This window comes from Carya illinoinensis, chromosome 9 (assembly GCF_018687715.1).
Source record: "Carya illinoinensis cultivar Pawnee chromosome 9, C.illinoinensisPawnee_v1, whole genome shotgun sequence".
Classification (NCBI taxonomy): domain Eukaryota; kingdom Viridiplantae; phylum Streptophyta; class Magnoliopsida; order Fagales; family Juglandaceae; genus Carya; species Carya illinoinensis.
Genome location: NC_056760.1, coordinates 14578891 through 14598502, shown reverse-complemented (window position 1 = coordinate 14598502; position 19612 = coordinate 14578891). Strand labels below are relative to the sequence as shown.

Genomic DNA, 19612 nt, shown 5'->3' with positions numbered 1-19612 from the left:
CTCTCAGATTCTTGATGGAAGAATCTTTTCTATCAATGACTATAGTGCCTTATGGTTGGTGATGATACCTTCTTTCAATGTGCCCCTTGGTTTACATTTTTAGTGCCATGGGAAGAAGGGAAAATCGGCTTCTGCAATTATGTGACCTCTCCCTCGGTGCATCAATCCATCTTGTGCCGTATCCTAGATATATAAGAATTGTTGCTAAACTAAATCATGGAGCTCGTTCGTCAAATACTATAACTTTTTTCTCGGCTTCTCTAGATGCCCTGTTACATTACTTCTGTGTGTTTCATGCCACGTTTCTGACAATTCACATATGCTCTGTATCTGAATAGCCCATAGGGTGTAAATTTGGGAATCTAATTCCTCAACATGCTTTGTCTCTCACTCAGTCTGCGGTTGGTAGAAATCATGATACCATACATTAGTATTTGCGATCGTCCCCTTTACTCCTTTAAAGACAATTGTTTAATTCTCCTTGGTCCTGACTTAAGGAAGAAATATTCACTTGGAGCGGCTCTCGGAGATATTGCCAACCCTATTCGTTACGCAAGTGCCCATCTGACTCCGAAACTTTTGGCTTCTCAAATGGACATAACTTTGCTATTAGGTATACCCTAGTCCCAGAACTGAGATATGAACTTACAGTATCTTTAGAAAAGTTGAAATTACCTTGATATTTTTTTCCTTGGTCACTTCGTGATGGCAAACAGCTTACATTTAATTGAGATTTTGCTTTCTTGGAGTATATCTGGTTCTCTTGTGATCATGTCATACTCTGAAAATTTAGGTAATTTTGCACTATAGTGAGAGCATTGTTGTTGGAACTGCCTTCCAATTACACGTCCTCTTACATTCCAGGACCCTAATTTTCTATAGAAAGTAATGTGTCCGAAATTTAATTATCTGTGGAGGATATGGCAACAATATGCTTGTGGCCATGTTGGGTCATTCTGGTTTCTGGTGTAGATCTATAAATATGACCTTCTTCCCAAAATAGGAACCCCTTGAATATCAACAGCGATAGAGATGCTCTTTTCGGTAAAGAAAATTCAAGAATTCTGAGCTAGCAAGGAGATGAAAGGCTTATAGATAGCCATAATTATTTGATGTGATAATAGAACATTAGCAACAAAGCCAGTTGAAATCTATTGTTCTTGCTTCCATCTATACGTCATAGCCAAGATGGGAGAAACTTCGGTCGTGCCTTGCATCATTATTATAGTGGCCCATTCTATTATCAAAAAATATATCCTTCATATATCTTAAGCCCTTGTTCTCTTATCAAAAAAATATATTTTAAGCTCTATTATTTCTTGTGCAAATGTCTGCATTCTCCTCCATGAACTCCCACACTAGGTCAGTGTCTATGATATGGTCAGTGTTGATGTTTAGAGGACCAATGAAGTTGGTGTTTTGGTAATCATTGAGGGCTTGTAGTTGTATTCGATGGCGGTGGCAGTGGCAGTGGCAGTGCAAATACCGGTGTTTTATGCTTTGTGAATGTCTGAACTATATGTTATGAATGCTGGTGAAAATGTGGCAAGGTGCATGTTAGTAGAGATGAAATGCTTGGAGTAGCTAGCAGTTTTCATGTCTTTTGCTTGTAAATTTTTGTTCTGTTAATTTACCTGTAACATAGAGTCAAAGTCAAAGAAACGAAATCAAGAATTCAATTAATATGCTTTCGGCTTTGACATTTGAACCCCTATTATTCCCCCCCATTTCTGTTTGTAATTGGGTTCGTAAGTAACCGGTCATGTACAATTTTGAGGGTAGAGGAAAAGGTCAAAAAGAGTGTCATTATTTCTGAACGGTAAGGATGCGAGTTTGTGGATAACGACGATACATAAGAAGATGCAGAGTGTGTTGTACATGTAATGAAGAGACCCAGAAAACAGAGGAAAGTAATGGATGTGGATTTTCCAATCCTTAATGTTAATGGATGATCTTGAAAGTAATGTGTTGAATCAAATTATATCATATTAAGAGCGGGGAGGATAAGTTAGCAGCTTGTATATATAATTTCTCGAAAAAATAAAAAAGAGTTCAAACACTTAACGTGCTTAATTTTAAACGAATGGTGTCCATATGCATATGCCCGAGTTGGCACATGCAACATGACAAAATTTATTCAGGCACATGCAACATGACAAACTTTATTGCTGTAAAGCGGAAATCCAACGTAAGGAGATACAGGAAACTGTCTCCGTCTGTTCACTTTTCTCGTTTTGTTTTATTAGCCATGTCCATCGCTTACCGTCTTAGGAGTAATGGTAGGTAGATGTATCGGTGTTATTTATTTATTTTTTAATATGTTTAGAGAAGGAAATATGGTAGTAGTGTTCTAAAATAATATTGTTGTAAAATAAATTGTATGACCACTTTAAGTCATTGTGCATAGTGCTAGCATAGTACTAGCATAGTGAGTTAGCCGACATATGCATAGTGTATAGTGCTAGCATAGTAAATTGGCCGACATATACATAGTGTATAGTGCTAGCATAGTACTAGTATAGTGAGTTGGCCGACATATGCATAGTGCATAGTGCTAGCATAGTGCAATATAATAAGCTAGCATAGTTCTCTTTGTACGTCTATATATATCGTTGAATTCTTTAAGAAATTCATAAGTTTCATAACTTCTTTGAACTCTATTTCTCTCTCCTCTCTCTCCTTTTGATAGTTTTATAATAAGTAGATTTTTTTGGCAAAATTTTGGCATCCAATTCTTAATATTATTTTTCCGCCGGAGTGAGGATTTTTTTTATTATTAAATGGAAGTGCTGTCTTCCCTTTTCCAAAAAAAAAAAATTGTTTTTTTTTTTTTTTTTAAAGTGAGATTTATCGTTAAAGAGATTATTTTTTTTAATATATATATATTTTTTAAAGAAGTGCTCAAAAGTCATACATCTAGCATTGCAAATATGGTTTCTCGCCGGCAAGGATTTTGATCAAACTTTCTTTCTTGGCTGTAGACTTGCAGTTTTGTGGTTTAGAGTTGTCGTGAACTACCTTTTTTTCTTTTCCAACTTTCTCAACAAAAATTTATTTCTGTAAGAGTATTCACATCTAGATTCGCCATAATTTAAGATTTATTATAAAGTTTTGATCCAAATATTCCCCACATATGAATTCCTATTTTAGAAAAATGTTTAAGGGATGAACAGTGAGTTTCCATATTTGAGAATTTATTATTCATCTCTTAAATAATTTTTTATTAATATTTTATTCTAATATATAAAATAAATATTTTTTCAATCATCTACATTTTCTCCTATATTTATATTTATTATAGTTTTAAATAATAATTTTAAAAATAATTTAATTAATTACTAAAATATAAAAAAATTAATTTTAAAAATATTATCATATCCACAAAAAAATAATTTAAATATTTTTTTTTAAATATTCACTAGAGTAATAGTTTAAAACATAAGAAAAAATATTGAGAAGTTAAGTTTGTAAATAGAAGTGAGAAAAAAAAGTAATAAAAAAAATAATAGAGAAATAATATTTTAATATAATAGAGAAATGATAGGAATGAGATGTAGAAGATTTTTGAAAGATGAGTAAAATTTAAAGAAAAATTTTAGAAAATGTACTTTTTAACTAAATTATAGAGAATTTTATGGGGAATGGAATGTGTATACTTTAAGTGAGTATTTTTTTGAAAAAATTTTACTTATTATTCTTACGCCATACACTAATATTTAACTTATCATTTTTGTCATTCGAAACAATTATTATTATAATGCACTGATGTGAAATTGTTCATCTATTATTAAAATAATTTTTATTTTTTAAAAAAAAATAAGAAATTCAATAATTAATAGATTAAATCACATCAATATAATAGGATGATAAAAATAAAATAAAGATGTAATACATGTCATTTTCCTTTTTGAATTATAGTAAAAAGTCATAATAAATCTCGTGCTAGCCTTTGATAATATTGTTTCATTTCTTCCGTCGTTTCAAACAAATGCAACGTACCAAAAACATGTAGAAGATAAATGACACATAAATCGTGCTGAGATTTTATTTTGGATAATACTTAGGCCACCGCTGGTGGCCCCCGTTGGCGGCTAACGTTGATTTTTTTTTTTTTTTCCTAAAGATTAAGAAATTTTTTTTAATATTATTATAAATTTTTATATTTTTTTTAAATATTCAAAATAATTAAAAAAATAAAAAATAAAAAAAAAATTCTAAAACCCAGCGAACGGCGGCTCCAGCGTGGCTCTTTTATTTTACTCATAATTTTAACTGAAAGATATAAAGGACATTATTATTATTATTATTATTATTATTTTTTATTTCAGTTCTGCGCGACAACGATGGGTGTGGTTGTAGTTGTCGTACGGATATGCATCGAGAAGCGTTTCACCACGTGATATAACGACAGGCGAAGATGAAAAGAGCACAAAATTCTGTGTAACTATTATCTCTGATTAATCTCTCCCCCAAGTCCAACACTCTGTCCTCCGCCTTCCAAGTGAGATAACTAAGCAAACAGTGAACGATAATATTCTCATCGATGGCAAGCAGGAGAGCTTTGCAGTCATTGCCTTACAGATTTCGCTGGGGAAGGAGTTTCGGGGCTATCCCTGAAACCAGCAACGATGCTTCCTGCTCTCTAAAGATCATCAACTTGGAATATGAATACAGTGCCCACAAGTGAGCTGCCTTTCTCCACCTCAAAATCTATGCTCATATAATTGAAGAACCTTAACTTATGTTTTGGCTAGTCTCTCTCTTCCTCTCTCACATTACATTTTGATGTTTTGGCTTCTGGGTTTTGCTCATTTTCATCTAATGCTCTCTCTTCTCCCTCTCTCTGGATCCTGAATAAGGATGTGCTATGCCATATTGAAGCCATTAGAACAGTTTTGATTGATCAGGTAGAGATTTTAGTATTCAAATCATCACAATTCCTTGAAGACGGAAACAAGAAAGTGATCGTTTTGAGTCTCAGTCTATCTCATGCTATGTTTGTAGAGGGCATGGTAGCAAGACTGCCTTGGATTCTTAAACCCCAAGGCACATAAAGACTGGAATTTTACTGGAATGTGTCAGTTTTTTTCTTTTTCCTGATATGTATAACCTAAACATTAAGCTAAGCACTTGGCAAGATTATCATCCAGATGGTGGCTGTCTGCTCCGGGTGCTCCCTCAGTCGGTTGTAGCTCACATGTGGGGCCTTCTTCTTGCTGAAGGTGGTTTATTTTTATTTTTATTTTTTATTTTTTTATTTTTAGAGAAGAGGACGACGGTATTCTAATTTTATTGATTGTCCTTGGAGGAATACTGTGGTAACAAGCATGACACTTAGGACTTGCACATATTCAATAAAAACCAACCTAGGCAAAAAAAGAAAAAGAAAAACTGAATAAGCCACTTATGTTGTATCAGCCAACTGCCTTTTAGTAAGTCACTTATGTTGTTGAAAGTGGCGTGCATGTGATATGGTGAAGATGGATGCCTAATCAGTAGATCATGTCTTTCTCCATCATGAGGTTCCTAACACGTTGTAGAAATTTATGTACTTTGTTGTTGGTGTTTGTTCAATGTTTGTTACTCCAGAAATCTGATATGGACATGTTTTTGCTGTTTTTCATATGTACCCTTATGTTGGAGTGATTTATCGAGCATTTCTTGCTGAGTATGTCATTAGCAAAGCCTTTTTACTGGTTCAAATGCAGTTACCACCCAGTCCCCATTGTATTTTCACAAGCAAAGGGATCATCTGTATGGGATCCAGAGGGCAACAGATATCTGGATTTCCTTTCAGCTTACTCAGCAGTTAATCAGGTTAGAAGAATGCACGCCTTTCTAAGTTTTCAGAAGCTCTATCGCCACTAGTTAATTATGAACCTAAATTAGGTAATAAATAATAGAATATCTCTAATATGGTAGCAATGTTTTATTCGGTAGTGTTCATGGTATCAATATTTTAATTAGCTCAGCAAGATTTTCTACTTACTAAGTAATTTCCTTTTGAGTAAAAGCGTGGCTATCAAGGCAAATAATTGTCATATATGATTATTTCTCTTGTAAGACCTATGTATGGTGAACAAAATAGTGAAGAAAATTATTCTTTCAAAAAACATTTTCATCTTGTATGAAAATTTGGAGGTCTGGCTACCTCAAAGTAGCCATTCCCTTACTCTTCTCCTCAACCGATTCAAAAATGGGTTCTAAAACCTCTTAATACCACCAGTACCATACCATATTTCGACCAAAAACCACCTCCACAGTTGAAATCTGGAAATCTATATAGGCTTCATTAACTTACCAGATGGCGTGGATCGATCTTTCCAAAAGCCATCTCCAAAGTTGAAGTACGGAAATTTTCTGTTATCAAATTTCATGACAGTATCGTTTTCCTACCTTTTTGTTTTTTTTTTTTAATGTTTCTGTTTATCAGGTTGTTTCAAGACACCAATGTAACTTTTCATCTATCCCTGAAAAAAACTCAAAGTCAGAGAAGAAATTTATGCAATGTAGAAGTCTGTCATAAGAAACTTTCTCTTCTGGACTATTGCCCTACTCTTTTTTTTTTTTTTTTTTTTTCAATTTTCATTTTAAATTTGAAATGGAATTTTCAGTATTCAAATTCATAGCTTCACTGTGTAGGGACATTGTCATCCAAAGATCATGAAAGCATTACTAGAACAGGCAGAAAGGCTCACCCTTAGCTCTCGAGCCTTCTACAATGATAGATTTCCAATATTTGCCGAGTATCTGCGTAGCATGTTTGGCTATGAAATGGTACTTCCTATGAATACCGGTGCAGAAGGTGTGGAAACAGCTCTGAAGTTGGCAAGGAAATGGGGTTATGAGAAGAAAAGAATTCCCAAAGACGAGGTAGAGTCCCAGGATATTTATGCTTACTTTGATACGTATCCTCAATAGTATGCTTTCAATATTTCAAATTATTGTATTTGAAGTGAACTCGTTTACCTCAATTAAGGCCACTGAGAACAATAGTTTTTCATCTCTGACCTCACTCGATGGTCATATATAGTTAGGTGATATGAACTGGTAGTGAGTTTTTTATTTCCTTGTGTGAATATTTTTATTGTTATGGAAATTGAAGTAAGATTTTTTTTTTTTTATGGAAATTATTTTTGTAATTGTTTCTGTTGAAAGATGTTTGGATTGAGTATGAAGATTTTGTGAAAGTTTTCAAAAACCCTTGTTTTCAAAGATGACCCTTATTTAATAAGATTTAACTGAGGAAGTTTCCAAAAACTCTTTCTTTTTTTAAAAAAAAAAAAAAAAATGACCCGTGCTTAACAAGATTTAAGAGATGCCAGTGAGCAGAAACATAACACAATGTATATCCTTGCTCTTGTGCTTTTACCATCTTAAATATATCCTCCTCATTGATGCTGCTGTCTTTGGTCTTTGTTTTGTGTGACGAAAACATCTTGGCTGACTTTCTTTATCCTGTTCTAGATTGGGCACTACCAGTGGATACTCTTTAATGTATTCCTCTGTCTATATTTTTTCTCGTATAGTCAGTCATTGATTAATATTAACTTGTAGGAAGTTTGATGTTCTTTCACCTCCAGTGCTTTTCTTCCAAAAATGAGCTTTATGGTCATGCAAGTTAAGCTTTTCTATTTCATTTGGGATACTTGATACATCTATATGTTGCATGTTAATCATTTTTGTCACGAGAATTTCTGCAATATGTAATATGAGATTAAATCCTGTGGTTATTCTTTCTCTATTTTTTGAGATATTCTTAATTATATTTGTTAATAGCTTACTTTTTTTTCCCTAAAACTTCTACTTTCTCTGTTTTGGTAAATGGCAAATTATATGGACAAGTTAACTTTGTGATGTCAGCTGCTTTACTCAGAGTGAGTCATATGCAGGCTATTATTGTCTCATGCTGTGGCTGCTTCCATGGTCGTACATTAGCTGTTATCTCCATGAGTTGTGACAATGAGGCTACTCGTGGTTTTGGGCCGTTGTTGCCTGGCCATCTTAAAGTTGATTTTGGTGATGCAGATGCCCTTGAGAAAATCCTTAAAGGTTTAAGTGTGCTGAAAATTTTCATTTTAAAATTGATGGTTCTTGTTCTTGCTGTACTGTAACCTAATTTTAGTTTTTATAGATATTTAATTACATTGTTCTTACTATTTTTTTAATAATCCAATCGAACCGTTTTAAAATGGTGGACGAGAATGTATTATTTAGCATGTTTCTGTAATTGGGTGCAGAAAATGGCGATCGAGTAGCTGGATTTCTGTTTGAACCCATTCAAGGAGAGGCTGGGGTATGTGTGCTTTGGAATTGAGTATTTGATCCCTGTACGATCTGAGATATGTTTTTTTTTTTTTTTTGTTTTATTGGTAAACAAATCTTTATTGATCTGAGATATGTTACTGGGACTTCGGTATACCTGTTGATGCAGGTTCATGTCTCAGTTTTTGAAGAATCTAGTTTCTAAACTTCTGAATTACATGAAGTGGCTGAATTTTTTTTTTATTTCTCCAATTTCTTTGCTTTTTTGCTCCTTGGTTATAATGAACTGTTTATGAATGGTACTAATATGGCCTATAATATATACGCTACATCAGTAAGCAGATCAAGGAATCTCTTCTAAATTTGGAAGGCATTCTTCTCGTTCTTTGGTTGATACACTTTAAAGAACATGTGCTTATTACCCCTGCATATCACCTACTAATATTGTATGGGCTTATGCGATAGACTTCAATGGTTTAAACGTAATGACTTTCTTGGATTGGCTTATAATTCTAGCTGGGTTCGTCTCTTGAAGTCAACCCATATCTTGCCATTATAAATAAAATCCTGTCACTTAGAAATACCCCTATTCATATTGTGGGGGTTGTAGTCTGAGTTGCTACTTTGCACAAGTGACCCTGTAATGAAGGCAGTGAGAGCTATCGCCTTTGTCTGAAATCTGACTTGTATCCATATACCACTATTGTTCCAAGGTATGTTGCAAACCAAACATAACAACCAATGTAGGCAATGGCAAATTTTTTTTTTTGAGAAAAATGTAGGCAATGGCAAATAAACAACATTTCTTGATAAGGTTCTGAGATTCTCGGTGAGTGACTAAAATTCCTCTGTTTTCCTGTCAATCACAGTAAACTGTATTAATAATTAGTTAACCTTTCCATTTGAGTGGATTCTTTTTTATATGCATTTACTAAACTACAAAAATATAAAGCTCCCACTTTGCTTCAGGCACTGCTTCCTTTTATGTCTCTTTTTGATCGAGGCATTATGAAGTTTACTTTTCTCACATTATATATTGTTTTTTTTTTTTTTAAATAATTCCCATTTCCTTGTTTTCCTGAGGAATATTTCTTTATATATCGGTAGGTTGTAATCCCACCAGATGGTTATTTAAAAGCTGTCAGAGATCTGTGCTCAAAGTATAATGTTTTAATGATTGCTGATGAGGTACAATCTGGCTTAGCACGGACAGGAAAAATGCTGGCTTGTGATTGGGAAGAAGTACGCCCTGATATGGTGGTAAGCACCCTCTTTTCCCCTGGCACCTTTCCAAATTCTTATGGTTTCAGGAACTCTACAACTAGTGGATGACAATTACAAACATTCTTTCAATGGTGTTTATATGTACCATTACACTTCTGGGCATCAGGATGGTAGCACCCCGTGGTGGGTCCACTTAGTTTGACATTCATGAGGACATGGCACTTGTCATTTTTTCCCTTTTGGATACATTATTACATCCTGGTAAAAGAAATGTGTGGGAGGACTGATTATAAAAAGGTTTTGACATATCACTAACAGAACTCTTTAAAACTCAGTTGTTTGCAGAAGGCCACAGTTGCATCTGTTGGATTTTTAATTGAAACACACTTTGACTATTTATTGGCTACATGCAGAAGCTCAAGCCATAATATTGTTTTTTTGCCATAGCCCTGGATTTCTGCTTACCACGAAAAAAGCTACGAGATTATTATGGATTTCTTTCAATCCCATCCATAGCCATTATCAGATAATTGGATTCCATAGAGATTCGCACAAGACCACATAAGATGGCATTGAAAGCAAAGTTTCAAACTCTGGGAAATTGGTTGGTTTCAGGAGGCCACAATTGCTAACTATGCACATGTACTAGAAACAAGTGAAGAATTCTTTTCTAAGGGTTCATGTTATACTTGTTTCAAAATTACTCGACATTTTCATTCTTTATTTTCCTTGCATTCTAGTCATGATGTGTTTTGCATGATGAAAAGAGATGCCATATCTGCTGTAGAAGGTATGTTTGAGATAACAAAACTTGCAGCAGAAATTCAACAATTATCTTCATTTCTTCTTCTCATGCTTGGGATCCACCTGAAAGATTTTGCCTCTATTACTGACTCTTCCAACATACCGTTAAAAAATAACTTGCTTTTCCTGTTTCTTGCCATTTTATTCAGGTGCTTGGAAAAGCATTGGGTGGTGGCGTGATACCTGTAAGTGCAGTGCTTGCAGACAAAGATGTGATGCTTTGTATCCGACCAGGAGAACATGGAAGGTTTACATTTATAACTTGTATATCCTAAATGTGCTCTGTATTTTATGTAATCAGCCTTTAATTACCAACACTTATCCAGCTCGATCTAGAAGATTTTGCCTCTAATGCCCATATTCATGTTTTTATTTAGAAATTGTTACCAAGACACTACTTCAGTTTTTTGTATGGAGCATTTGTTTATAGAAGGCATAAGAGTAGAAATGGTTGGGTTTAGTTTAGATATAGTCAATTGGTTCACTGAGTTATATGACACAATAGGCAAAATTTGAAGACTGCACCCAAGCACCTAAATTTACAAAGAGGATGATGGTGTGTCCAGGTCCAAGCAGATGTTTACCTAGCCCATTTTTGAAACCATTTATTTTTTCTTTAAACGTGGCCGGAACTAGTCATTCTTTCCATGTTGAGCTGATATTACCATGTATTGGAGTCTTTGGAAGAAGTACAACTTGAAATTGTACCTTAAGGCGTAATCTATCCATTGAGTATGTATTATAAAAAGAGTATGTGTTATAAAAGAGCATTTCAAGTGCTTTTTGCATGATGTGTTGGGAGCTGTTCTGACACAGAGACGATTCTAAATAAAGGAGGGACGGAATTTAACGTGGTTCGGCAATTGCCTACGTCCACAGCTGCTGTAATTTCACTATAAAAATAATTTTTACAGAAATCTCTCTCTCACCCACTTTGATGCACTTCTCTGATGCACTCTTCCTGCACACACGCAGCACTCTCTGTTTTCTCTCTGCTGCACACACTGTCCTCACACTTAAGCTCTCCTATTTATAGGAGAGCAGATCACAACGTTGCAGCAATTTGCTGCATGATGCTTGGGGAGGTGCCTAACAATACAAAAGAGCAAACGGTGCAACGGTGCATTCGGTGTCTTTCGGTGCATACTGTTCACTGTTTTTGTCTCCACCTGGAACAATCTCCCACTTGGAGACAAATGAGTCTACATATCTTCATAGCAACTATCACAGCAATTTCAAGTCATGTCTTTAAGTACGAAGTCCAACTGAAGCTATACACAGCTTCAGTTTGTCAGCAGTAACTACTTTTGTGAACATATCTGCTGGGTTCTCTGTTCCTCGAATCTTCTCAAGTATCAGCTGTCCACTATCGAGAAGAGATCGGATAAAATGGTATTGCAACTGTATGTGTTTTGTTCTGGAATGAAAGGCTGGATTCTTTGCAAGAAAGAAAAATAGCACTCTAACTATCACTGTGCAGAATGCCTTTTTCATTCTTCTTTCCCAATTCCTCCAAGAATGACTGCAACCAAACCATTTCCTTCCCTGCTTCAGTTATAGCAACGTATTCCGCTTCTGTAGTTGAGAGAGCAACAATCTTCTGTAACTTAGAAGCCCACGATACAGCTGTACCACCCAGCGTATACACAAATCCAGTAGTACTTTTTCTGCTGTCAACGTCACCTGCTAAATCAGCATCTACATATCCCTGTAGTTTTAAACCTGCTTTTGTAAAGCATAGTGACGTATCTGAAGAGCCTTGTAGATATCTTAAAATCCACTTGACTGCTTCCCAATGCTGCTTTCCTGGATTACTCATGTACCTGCTCACAGCTCCCACTGCTTGTGCAATATCTGGCCTTGTACAGACCATGGCGTACATAAGACTACCAATAGCAGATGCATAGGGTATTCTGTTCATGCATTCTTGCTCTTCCTTCGTCTTTGGCGACTGATCCTTAGTTAGTCGAAAGTGACTAGCTAAGGGTGTGCTCACTGGTTTCGCCTTGTCCATGTTAAACCTTCTGAGCACCTTCTTTATATACTCCTCCTGGGAGAGTTTGAGAGTATCATTAGACCTGTCTCTAATAATTCTCATACCAAGGATTTGTTTTGCAGCACCCAAATCCTTCATCTCAAACCTCTTTGACAACTGCTTCTTCAGTTCATTGATTTCCTCGATGCTTGACCCTGCAACGAGCATATCATCCACATATAACAGTAGGATAATATAAGAGTTGTCAAAGTTCTTTATATAGCAACAATGGTCAGCCTGCAATCTTGTAAATCCATTACTGCACATGAAGTTGTCAAACTTCCGATACCATTGTCGTGGAGCTTGTTTTAGGCCATACGAGCTCTTGTTTAGTTTGCAAACTAGATTCTCTTTTCCCTTCACTGAGAATCCTTGTGGCTGGTGCATATAGATGTCTTCCTCCAAATCACCATGTAGGAATGCAGTCTTCACATCTAACTGCTCAAGAGGTAGATTCTCTGCAGCCACAATTGCCAACACTAGCCTGATCGTTGTCAATTTTACAACTGGAGAGAAAATGTCTGTGTAGTCGACACCTTCCTTTTGTTGAAACCCTTTCACGACCATTCTGGCTTTGTAGCGCTTGCTACCATTATGCTCTTCTTTAATTCTGTACACCCATTTATTGTGCAAAGCCTTCTTGCCTTTTGGAAGTTTAGTTAGCTCTCATGTCTGATTTGACATTAGTGACTCCATCTCATCTTGCATGGCTTTCTCCCACTTGATTGAATCTTCAATTCGTAGAGTTTTATCATAACTTTCCGGTTCACCACTATCTGTTAGCAAGATGTAGTATAGAGATGGTGAGAACCGCTGTGGTGGCCTGATTGTCCTTGAAGATCTTCGAGTAGCAGTGAGTGGTGTACGTTGTTCGATTTGTGTATCATTTTCTTGATCCTCGTTCTGATCAATGTTGACTCGAGTAACATCAAAGTCAACAACCTCAGGTTTCTTTGGCTGTTCCTCAGATTCAGCTTGTGACTTAGCTTTGTACAGAATCTGCTCATTAAATATCACATTTCTACTTCTGATGATTTTGCGATTTTTATCATCCCAAAATCGATAGCCAAATTCTTCATCACCATAACCGATGAAAAAACATTTTCTAGATTTGGCTTCTAACTTGTTACGATCAGTAGAATCTATGTGAACACATGATAAACAGCCAAAAACTTTCAAATGGGAAAGATTTACCTTCTTTCCGCTCCAGACTTCCTCTGGTAGATCGAACTTTAAGGGAACTGAAGGTCCCTTATTAATCAAATAGGCTGCAGTGTTAATTACATCAGCCCAAAAACATTCAGGCAATCCTGAATTCAGCCTCATGCTTCTGGCACGTTCGTTGAGAGTTCTGTTCATGCGTTCAGCTACGCCATTCTGCTGCGGTGTCCCGGGAATAGTCTTCTGAAATCTAATCCCATTTGCAACATAGAATTCTTTGAACCCTCCGTCGATGTACTCTCCTCCATTGTCTGACCTCAGACATTTTAACTTCAAGCCTGTTTCATTTTCAACCATGGCTCTCCACTTCTTGAAAGTATCAAATGTGTCAGATTTATTTTTCAAAAAATAAACCCATACTTTCCTGCTTGAGTCATCAATAAATGAAACATAGTACCACGATCCTCCAAGAGAAGCGACTGGGGATGGCCCCCACAAATCTGTGTGCACCAACTCCAACTTTGTAGATTTTGGAGTTCTACCATTTTTCAGGAAACTAACTTTTTTCTGTTTCCCAAAAATGCAACCTTCACACATATCGAAATCAGTTGATTCCAACTTTGGTAACTTCCCCTTGGATAGTAGTACTTTCATTCCTTTCTCACTCATGTGACCAAGCCTTTGATGCCATAGGTTGGCATTTGCATCAGCAATTGCAATAGTATCTCTAATGCTTGAAGTCATATATAGAGTACCTGTTTTTGTGCCTCGAGCTACTACCATAGCTCCTCTTGTTATCTTCCACGTGCCACCGGTAAATAGTACCGAATGCCCATCAGCATCAAGTTGTCCTACAGAAATCAGATTCCTCATGAGTTTAGGAACATGTCGCACCTTCTGTAGCAACCATGCACTTCCATTGGGCAAATTGATTGGTACATCTCCCATGCCTTCGATTTCCAACGCTTCACCATCTGCTAAGTACACCTTCCTGAAATCACCAGTGACATAATTCTGCATGATTTTTCGGTGTGCTGTAGTGTGGAACGAGGCTCCTGAATCTAACACCCAAGATTCAATTTGGTTGTCGACTGAAAGAAGTAAGGCATCTTGGAGATCTTCTGTTGTGGCATTAACAGAGTCATGCTCATTCTTCTTCTTTGCTTCCTTGCAATTATTTTTGAAGTGGCCAATCTTGCCACGATTCCAGCACTGTACTTTTTTTCCGGACCTAGATTTACTTCTGCCTCTTCGGGACTTCGATCTGCCCCGATTTGAACTTCTACTAGCTCCTTTACCTCTCGTCTCGAGGTTTAAGGCAGAACTGAAATTTGATGCTTCTCCTGTATCTCTTCTGCGAACTTCCTCGCTAAGAATATGGTCCCGGATATCTTGATACTTCATCTTTGTTTTGCCATAAGAATTGCTGACAGCTGTTCTCATGGCCTCCCAACTCTTTGGCAATTGAGCTAGAGCAATCAGTGCACGTACTTCATCATCAAATTCAATCCCCACTGAAGCTAATTGATTGATGATGGTGTTGAACTCATTCAGATGCTGAATAACTGGAGTTCCTTCTGCCATTCTCAGGTAGAATAGCTTGTACATCAAATGCACTTTGTTATTGGCTGATGGCTGCTCGTACATGTCCGATAGAGCTTTCATCAAATCCGCCGTGGTCTTTTCCTTTCCCACATTGTGTGCAACTGATCTTGACAATGTTAGTCGAATGACTCCCACCACTTATCTATCAAGGAAACTCCAATCTTCATTGCTCATATCATCTGGCTTTCTTCCTAGGAGTGGAAGATGTAGTTTTTTCCCATAGAGATAATCTTCTATCTGCATTCTCCAATAGGCAAAGTCTGTACCGTCAAATTTCTCGATACCAACACCTTTAGCTTCTTCTCCAGCCATAACTTTACAAATGAGTTCAAATTCAAACAAACAAAGATCACCGTTGCGTCCGAAACACTCGAATTAGCTGGAAACGAGTTCGGAATGATCCAAAGAGTTTGTCAACACTATCTGATCGTCGCGATGGAACTCCAACTGGCATGATCTAGCCCAAAATGATCTGCAACACGTGGATGGTTCAGATCCAATGTACTGATGCTGAATCTCAAAATTTCGACCGTACGGATGAGTCCGGAATGATCCAAATAGTTGAAAAGCACTATTTGATCGTCAAAATCGGACTCTGAATGGCTTAGATCTAGCCAAAAACAGATCTGAAAAACGGACGGTTCTGATCTGTCTGGCGCGTGAGATACACGCGCTGCACAGTGCACGTGGGCGCGTGTAATACACGTGCTACAGTACTGTGTGCGCGTGGGGGAGAGTGAGGCGTGTGTGACACACGCGCCGAACCTCTGTAGGGCGCGTGGGGGCGCATGGGCGCGTGTCCTTCACGCGTCTTCAACCTTTGGAGCGCGTGAGGGCGCGTGGGTGCGTGTGGTGCACGCGTCTTCAACCTCTGGAGCGCGTGGGGGAGCGTGGGTTGCAGCAGATGCACGCGCCGATCTTCTAGGGGCGCGTGTAGCCTCGTCTGACCTCCGTTTTCGATTCCATTTGCGGAAACGGATTCGTCTCAACGCGAGGAACACCGTGGAGTTGTCAAAAATTGATTTTGAACAACTTGAATTTTCGGACAGCTCGAACCAGTGCTTTGATACCAGTTGTTGGGAGCTGTTCTGACACAGAGACGATTCTAAATAAAGGAGGGACGAAATTTAACGTGGTTCGGCAATTGCCTACGTCCACAGCTGCTGTAATTTCACTATAAAAATAATTTTTACAGAAATCTCTCTCTCACCCACTTTGATGCACTTCTCTGATGCACTCTTCCTGCACACACGCAGCACTCTCTGTTTTCTCTCTGCTGCACACTCTGTCCTCACACTTAAGCTCTCCTATTTATAGGAGAGCAGATCACAACGTTGCAGCAATTTGCTGCATGATGCTTGGGGCGGTGCCTAACAATACAAAAGAGCAAATGGTGCAACGGTGCATTCGGTGTCTTTCGATGCATACTGTTCACTGTTTTTGTCTCCACCTGCAACATGATGTATATGGAAGAGCTGGTGAGGTGGCTGATAAACTAGTATCACGATGAGCTATGACCATGTATCATCTCTTCAGAAAACAATTTCCATGTTGTGCATCTTTTACTTTTCATTTTATTTGTCTCTTGTGCGTTGTGTTATTGTGCCATTTATTCGATTACACATCTGTTTCACAAAAAGAAAGGGGTAAAAGCCACTCTGTTCAGGCGAGGACAAAGTTTTCCTAAAAGTTTCTATGGATTATCATTACAATTCCTTCTCTTCTTCAATATTTTCACTTTGTTTAAGTCTGCTACTTTCTTGGGGTTGCTGTTGGGATGACATGATACCTCATATTTCCTTTTCTCCATTATTGTTCTCAGTACATTTGGTGGCAATCCATTGGCAAGTGCAGTTGCTATTGCCTCACTAGAAGTGATCAAAGATGAGCGACTTGCTGAGAGGTATCAATTCCATTGCCTTTGTTGCATCATCAATATGATATAAAAGAAGTTTGATGAGAACAGCTACGTCATGGCTTTATGACAGAATGTTTTTTCTTTTGTGATTGAAATTATCTGGATACTCGGACAGTATTAATATTGGAAGAAAAAATTAATCACCGTAATAATCAAGACCTTATTTTGAATGCATGAGAAATTATTTGACTGTCAATTTCTGTTTATGCTATGGTTGCACTGTGATGCATAATGGTGTTTTCTATATATAAATATATATATATATCCTGAAATTTGTAATTTTAAAGTATCTGACTAACCTTCATTTCTAGTTTACTAAAGAATTAAAGACTGGACTGCATTTGGAAACGTTCCTATTAGGCATAGCAATTGCTGGGGCTGATCTGGAATGGATTTCTCCTCCCAGCAACTCTCCCCAGTAAAGGAATAGTCATCCCAAACTCATCTGTAGCACGAGGCAAGGCATACAGGACATGCTGCCTGTGATAATTTAAAGATAAGACATCGTTGAAATATTATATTTCACAACTATTTATTTATTCAAAATTTAAATTATGGGTATGACATCTTCCAATGATGAGATGTATAGTTAACATACATAACTAGCATGGAGGAAAAAATTGGCATATTTTATGATTAAAGTGGCTAATGCAAAAGATTAATTGCCAAAAGTAACAGTTAAACTGTATAGAAAGAGTATGTGGACCACGTTGGTCTCAAAACTTAAACCCAGTCAAACTGCCATGGCATGTGTTATTCAAAACCCAATCTCCTGCTTACCCGTTAAAAGGCTTCCTGAACAGGTCCCATTAGGGCAGGGCTTCTGGATAGCCCACCCCATTGCCTTTCCTAGTCCCTAGAACAGTGAGTTTTCAGCGTGAAATCACATGTTTAATGCATTCCACCAATATTAAAGTATAGAAAATAATGCTTGAATTCACTTTGTGCATTGAGATTTTCCTTTCTAAAACTAAAGCATATAGGGCTTTGGAAGAGCTGTTTATCCTTTCAACCCAATTGGATTACAAAGTTCATTTTTGGCAGTAGCATAAATTTTGGTACACAGCCTTGCTTACTTCCCAACTTCATATTATATTTCTTATCTTCTTTGTTTGATTTTATCCTCGTTTGATGGTAATAGTGTCTTTAATTTTTATACTATTTGATTCTATAGATCTTCCCAGCTGGGAGAGGAGCTAAGGCACCAGCTGCTCAAGATTCAGCAGCAATTCCCAAACTACATAAAAGAAGTTCGAGGAAGAGGTTTGTTCAATGCTGTGGTGCTCAACAGCAAGAGTCTCTTCCCTGTTTCTGCATATGATATCTGCCTAAAGTTGAAAGAGAGGGGAATTCTTGCTAAACCCACCCATGATACTATTGTCCGTTTAACTCCCCCACTCTCAATGAGGTAAGGAAGAATGCCCGGTGCATATTCAACATTTATGTGGTTCTTAAGATTTATATTTTATTTAAAGGATTTCTGATTTTCTTTCACATTTTTGACATTTTAGTGACTGGGAAAACAAAGTTGGTAGGTGGAGGACTTTTGGGTTCCATACAGCAAATAGAAATTATGATAGAACGAGTATCGGTATTTTTAAAGTTGTTTGACTTGCATTATGTGTGCATTTCTCAGTATGGATGAGCTCCAAGAAGGCTCAAAGGCGCTGCATGATGTTCTTGAAATTGATCTACCTAAGATGCAGAGAGCAAAGCCAGAGCATGTCTCCCCAGCTAGTTCTAACATATGTGATCGTTGTGGGCGAAACTCATATGGTTCTCCAGATAAAGATATCTGAACAACATGTACATTACTCTACTTTCAAAGGCAATAACTTGCAGAAATTCATGTCGTATCATCTTTCATATGGATTTTCAGAACTTTCCTCAATTTCTAGCATATTGCGTATTTTTTTAAAGTAATATTAAAACATCTATCTTGCAGAGATCCATGTCTTGTACATTGGATTCGCATACATTTATGAGTGCATGGCTAAATGACACAAATATATATATATATATATATGAATAGGCTTGGCACAAAATTCAAGCTGATAGAACTCGAGTGAAGCCTTTGGTCAGTCTGGTTGAACTTTTACCATGAAAAAGAGCACCGTTTAGGTTTTCTTTCCATCACTGCTTTTTGTGACAAAAAAAAAAAAAAATTTGCATGCCCTCCACTCTGTTTTTGTGCGTCTTCGGTTTGAGATGGGTTAAGATATGAGAAGTTTAGAACATGATAACTGATGTTGTACAGATTTGAGCAAGGCATGTGGTGCGCTGATTAATTGAAACCTTAGCCATGTTAGGAAGAACATGTAATGTTCGGAAAGTGTTTTAATAATCTTGATATATATGTGCACTCTAATTTTGTGCCTATGATGAGTTGTTAAGCTCGTGGGTGCAAACTCACATTCGCAGGAGCCTTTTCAATGATTATCACACACAGTACAATACCATTTATTTCTAGGGCATATATATTTTAATCGACATCTTCCTCTTAGAGTTTCTTCTTGTTCATAATATATTTTCCCTTCTCTTTAAAGAAAAAAGGGGCCTGGAAATCAATATTTAGATATGGAATTCAACGACAGCTTGAT

The 19612-nt window shown here is 37.0% G+C and overlaps 1 protein-coding gene across 2 annotated transcripts; it reads left to right on the top strand.

Annotated features, from left to right (window-relative positions):
• The first annotated feature begins 4425 nt into the window (after window positions 1-4425).
• Window positions 4426-18958, top strand: LOC122276076 (ornithine aminotransferase, mitochondrial-like). 2 transcript variants are annotated; one of them, XM_043085523.1, is made up of 10 exons: window positions 4426-4683; window positions 5709-5817; window positions 6643-6873; window positions 7893-8052; window positions 8241-8296; window positions 9373-9525; window positions 10443-10540; window positions 16917-16997; window positions 18187-18420; window positions 18649-18958. In XM_043085523.1, exons 1-10 carry the CDS (start codon window positions 4544-4546, stop codon window positions 18809-18811), a joined length of 1425 nt encoding a protein of 474 aa, XP_042941457.1. In that variant the 5' UTR covers window positions 4426-4543; the 3' UTR covers window positions 18812-18958. The 2 variants fall into 2 exon arrangements, with proteins under 2 accessions (XP_042941457.1, XP_042941458.1); XM_043085524.1 differs by lacking the exon at window positions 4426-4683 and adding an exon at window positions 5173-5222.
• Window positions 18959-19612: the final 654 nt, after the last annotated feature.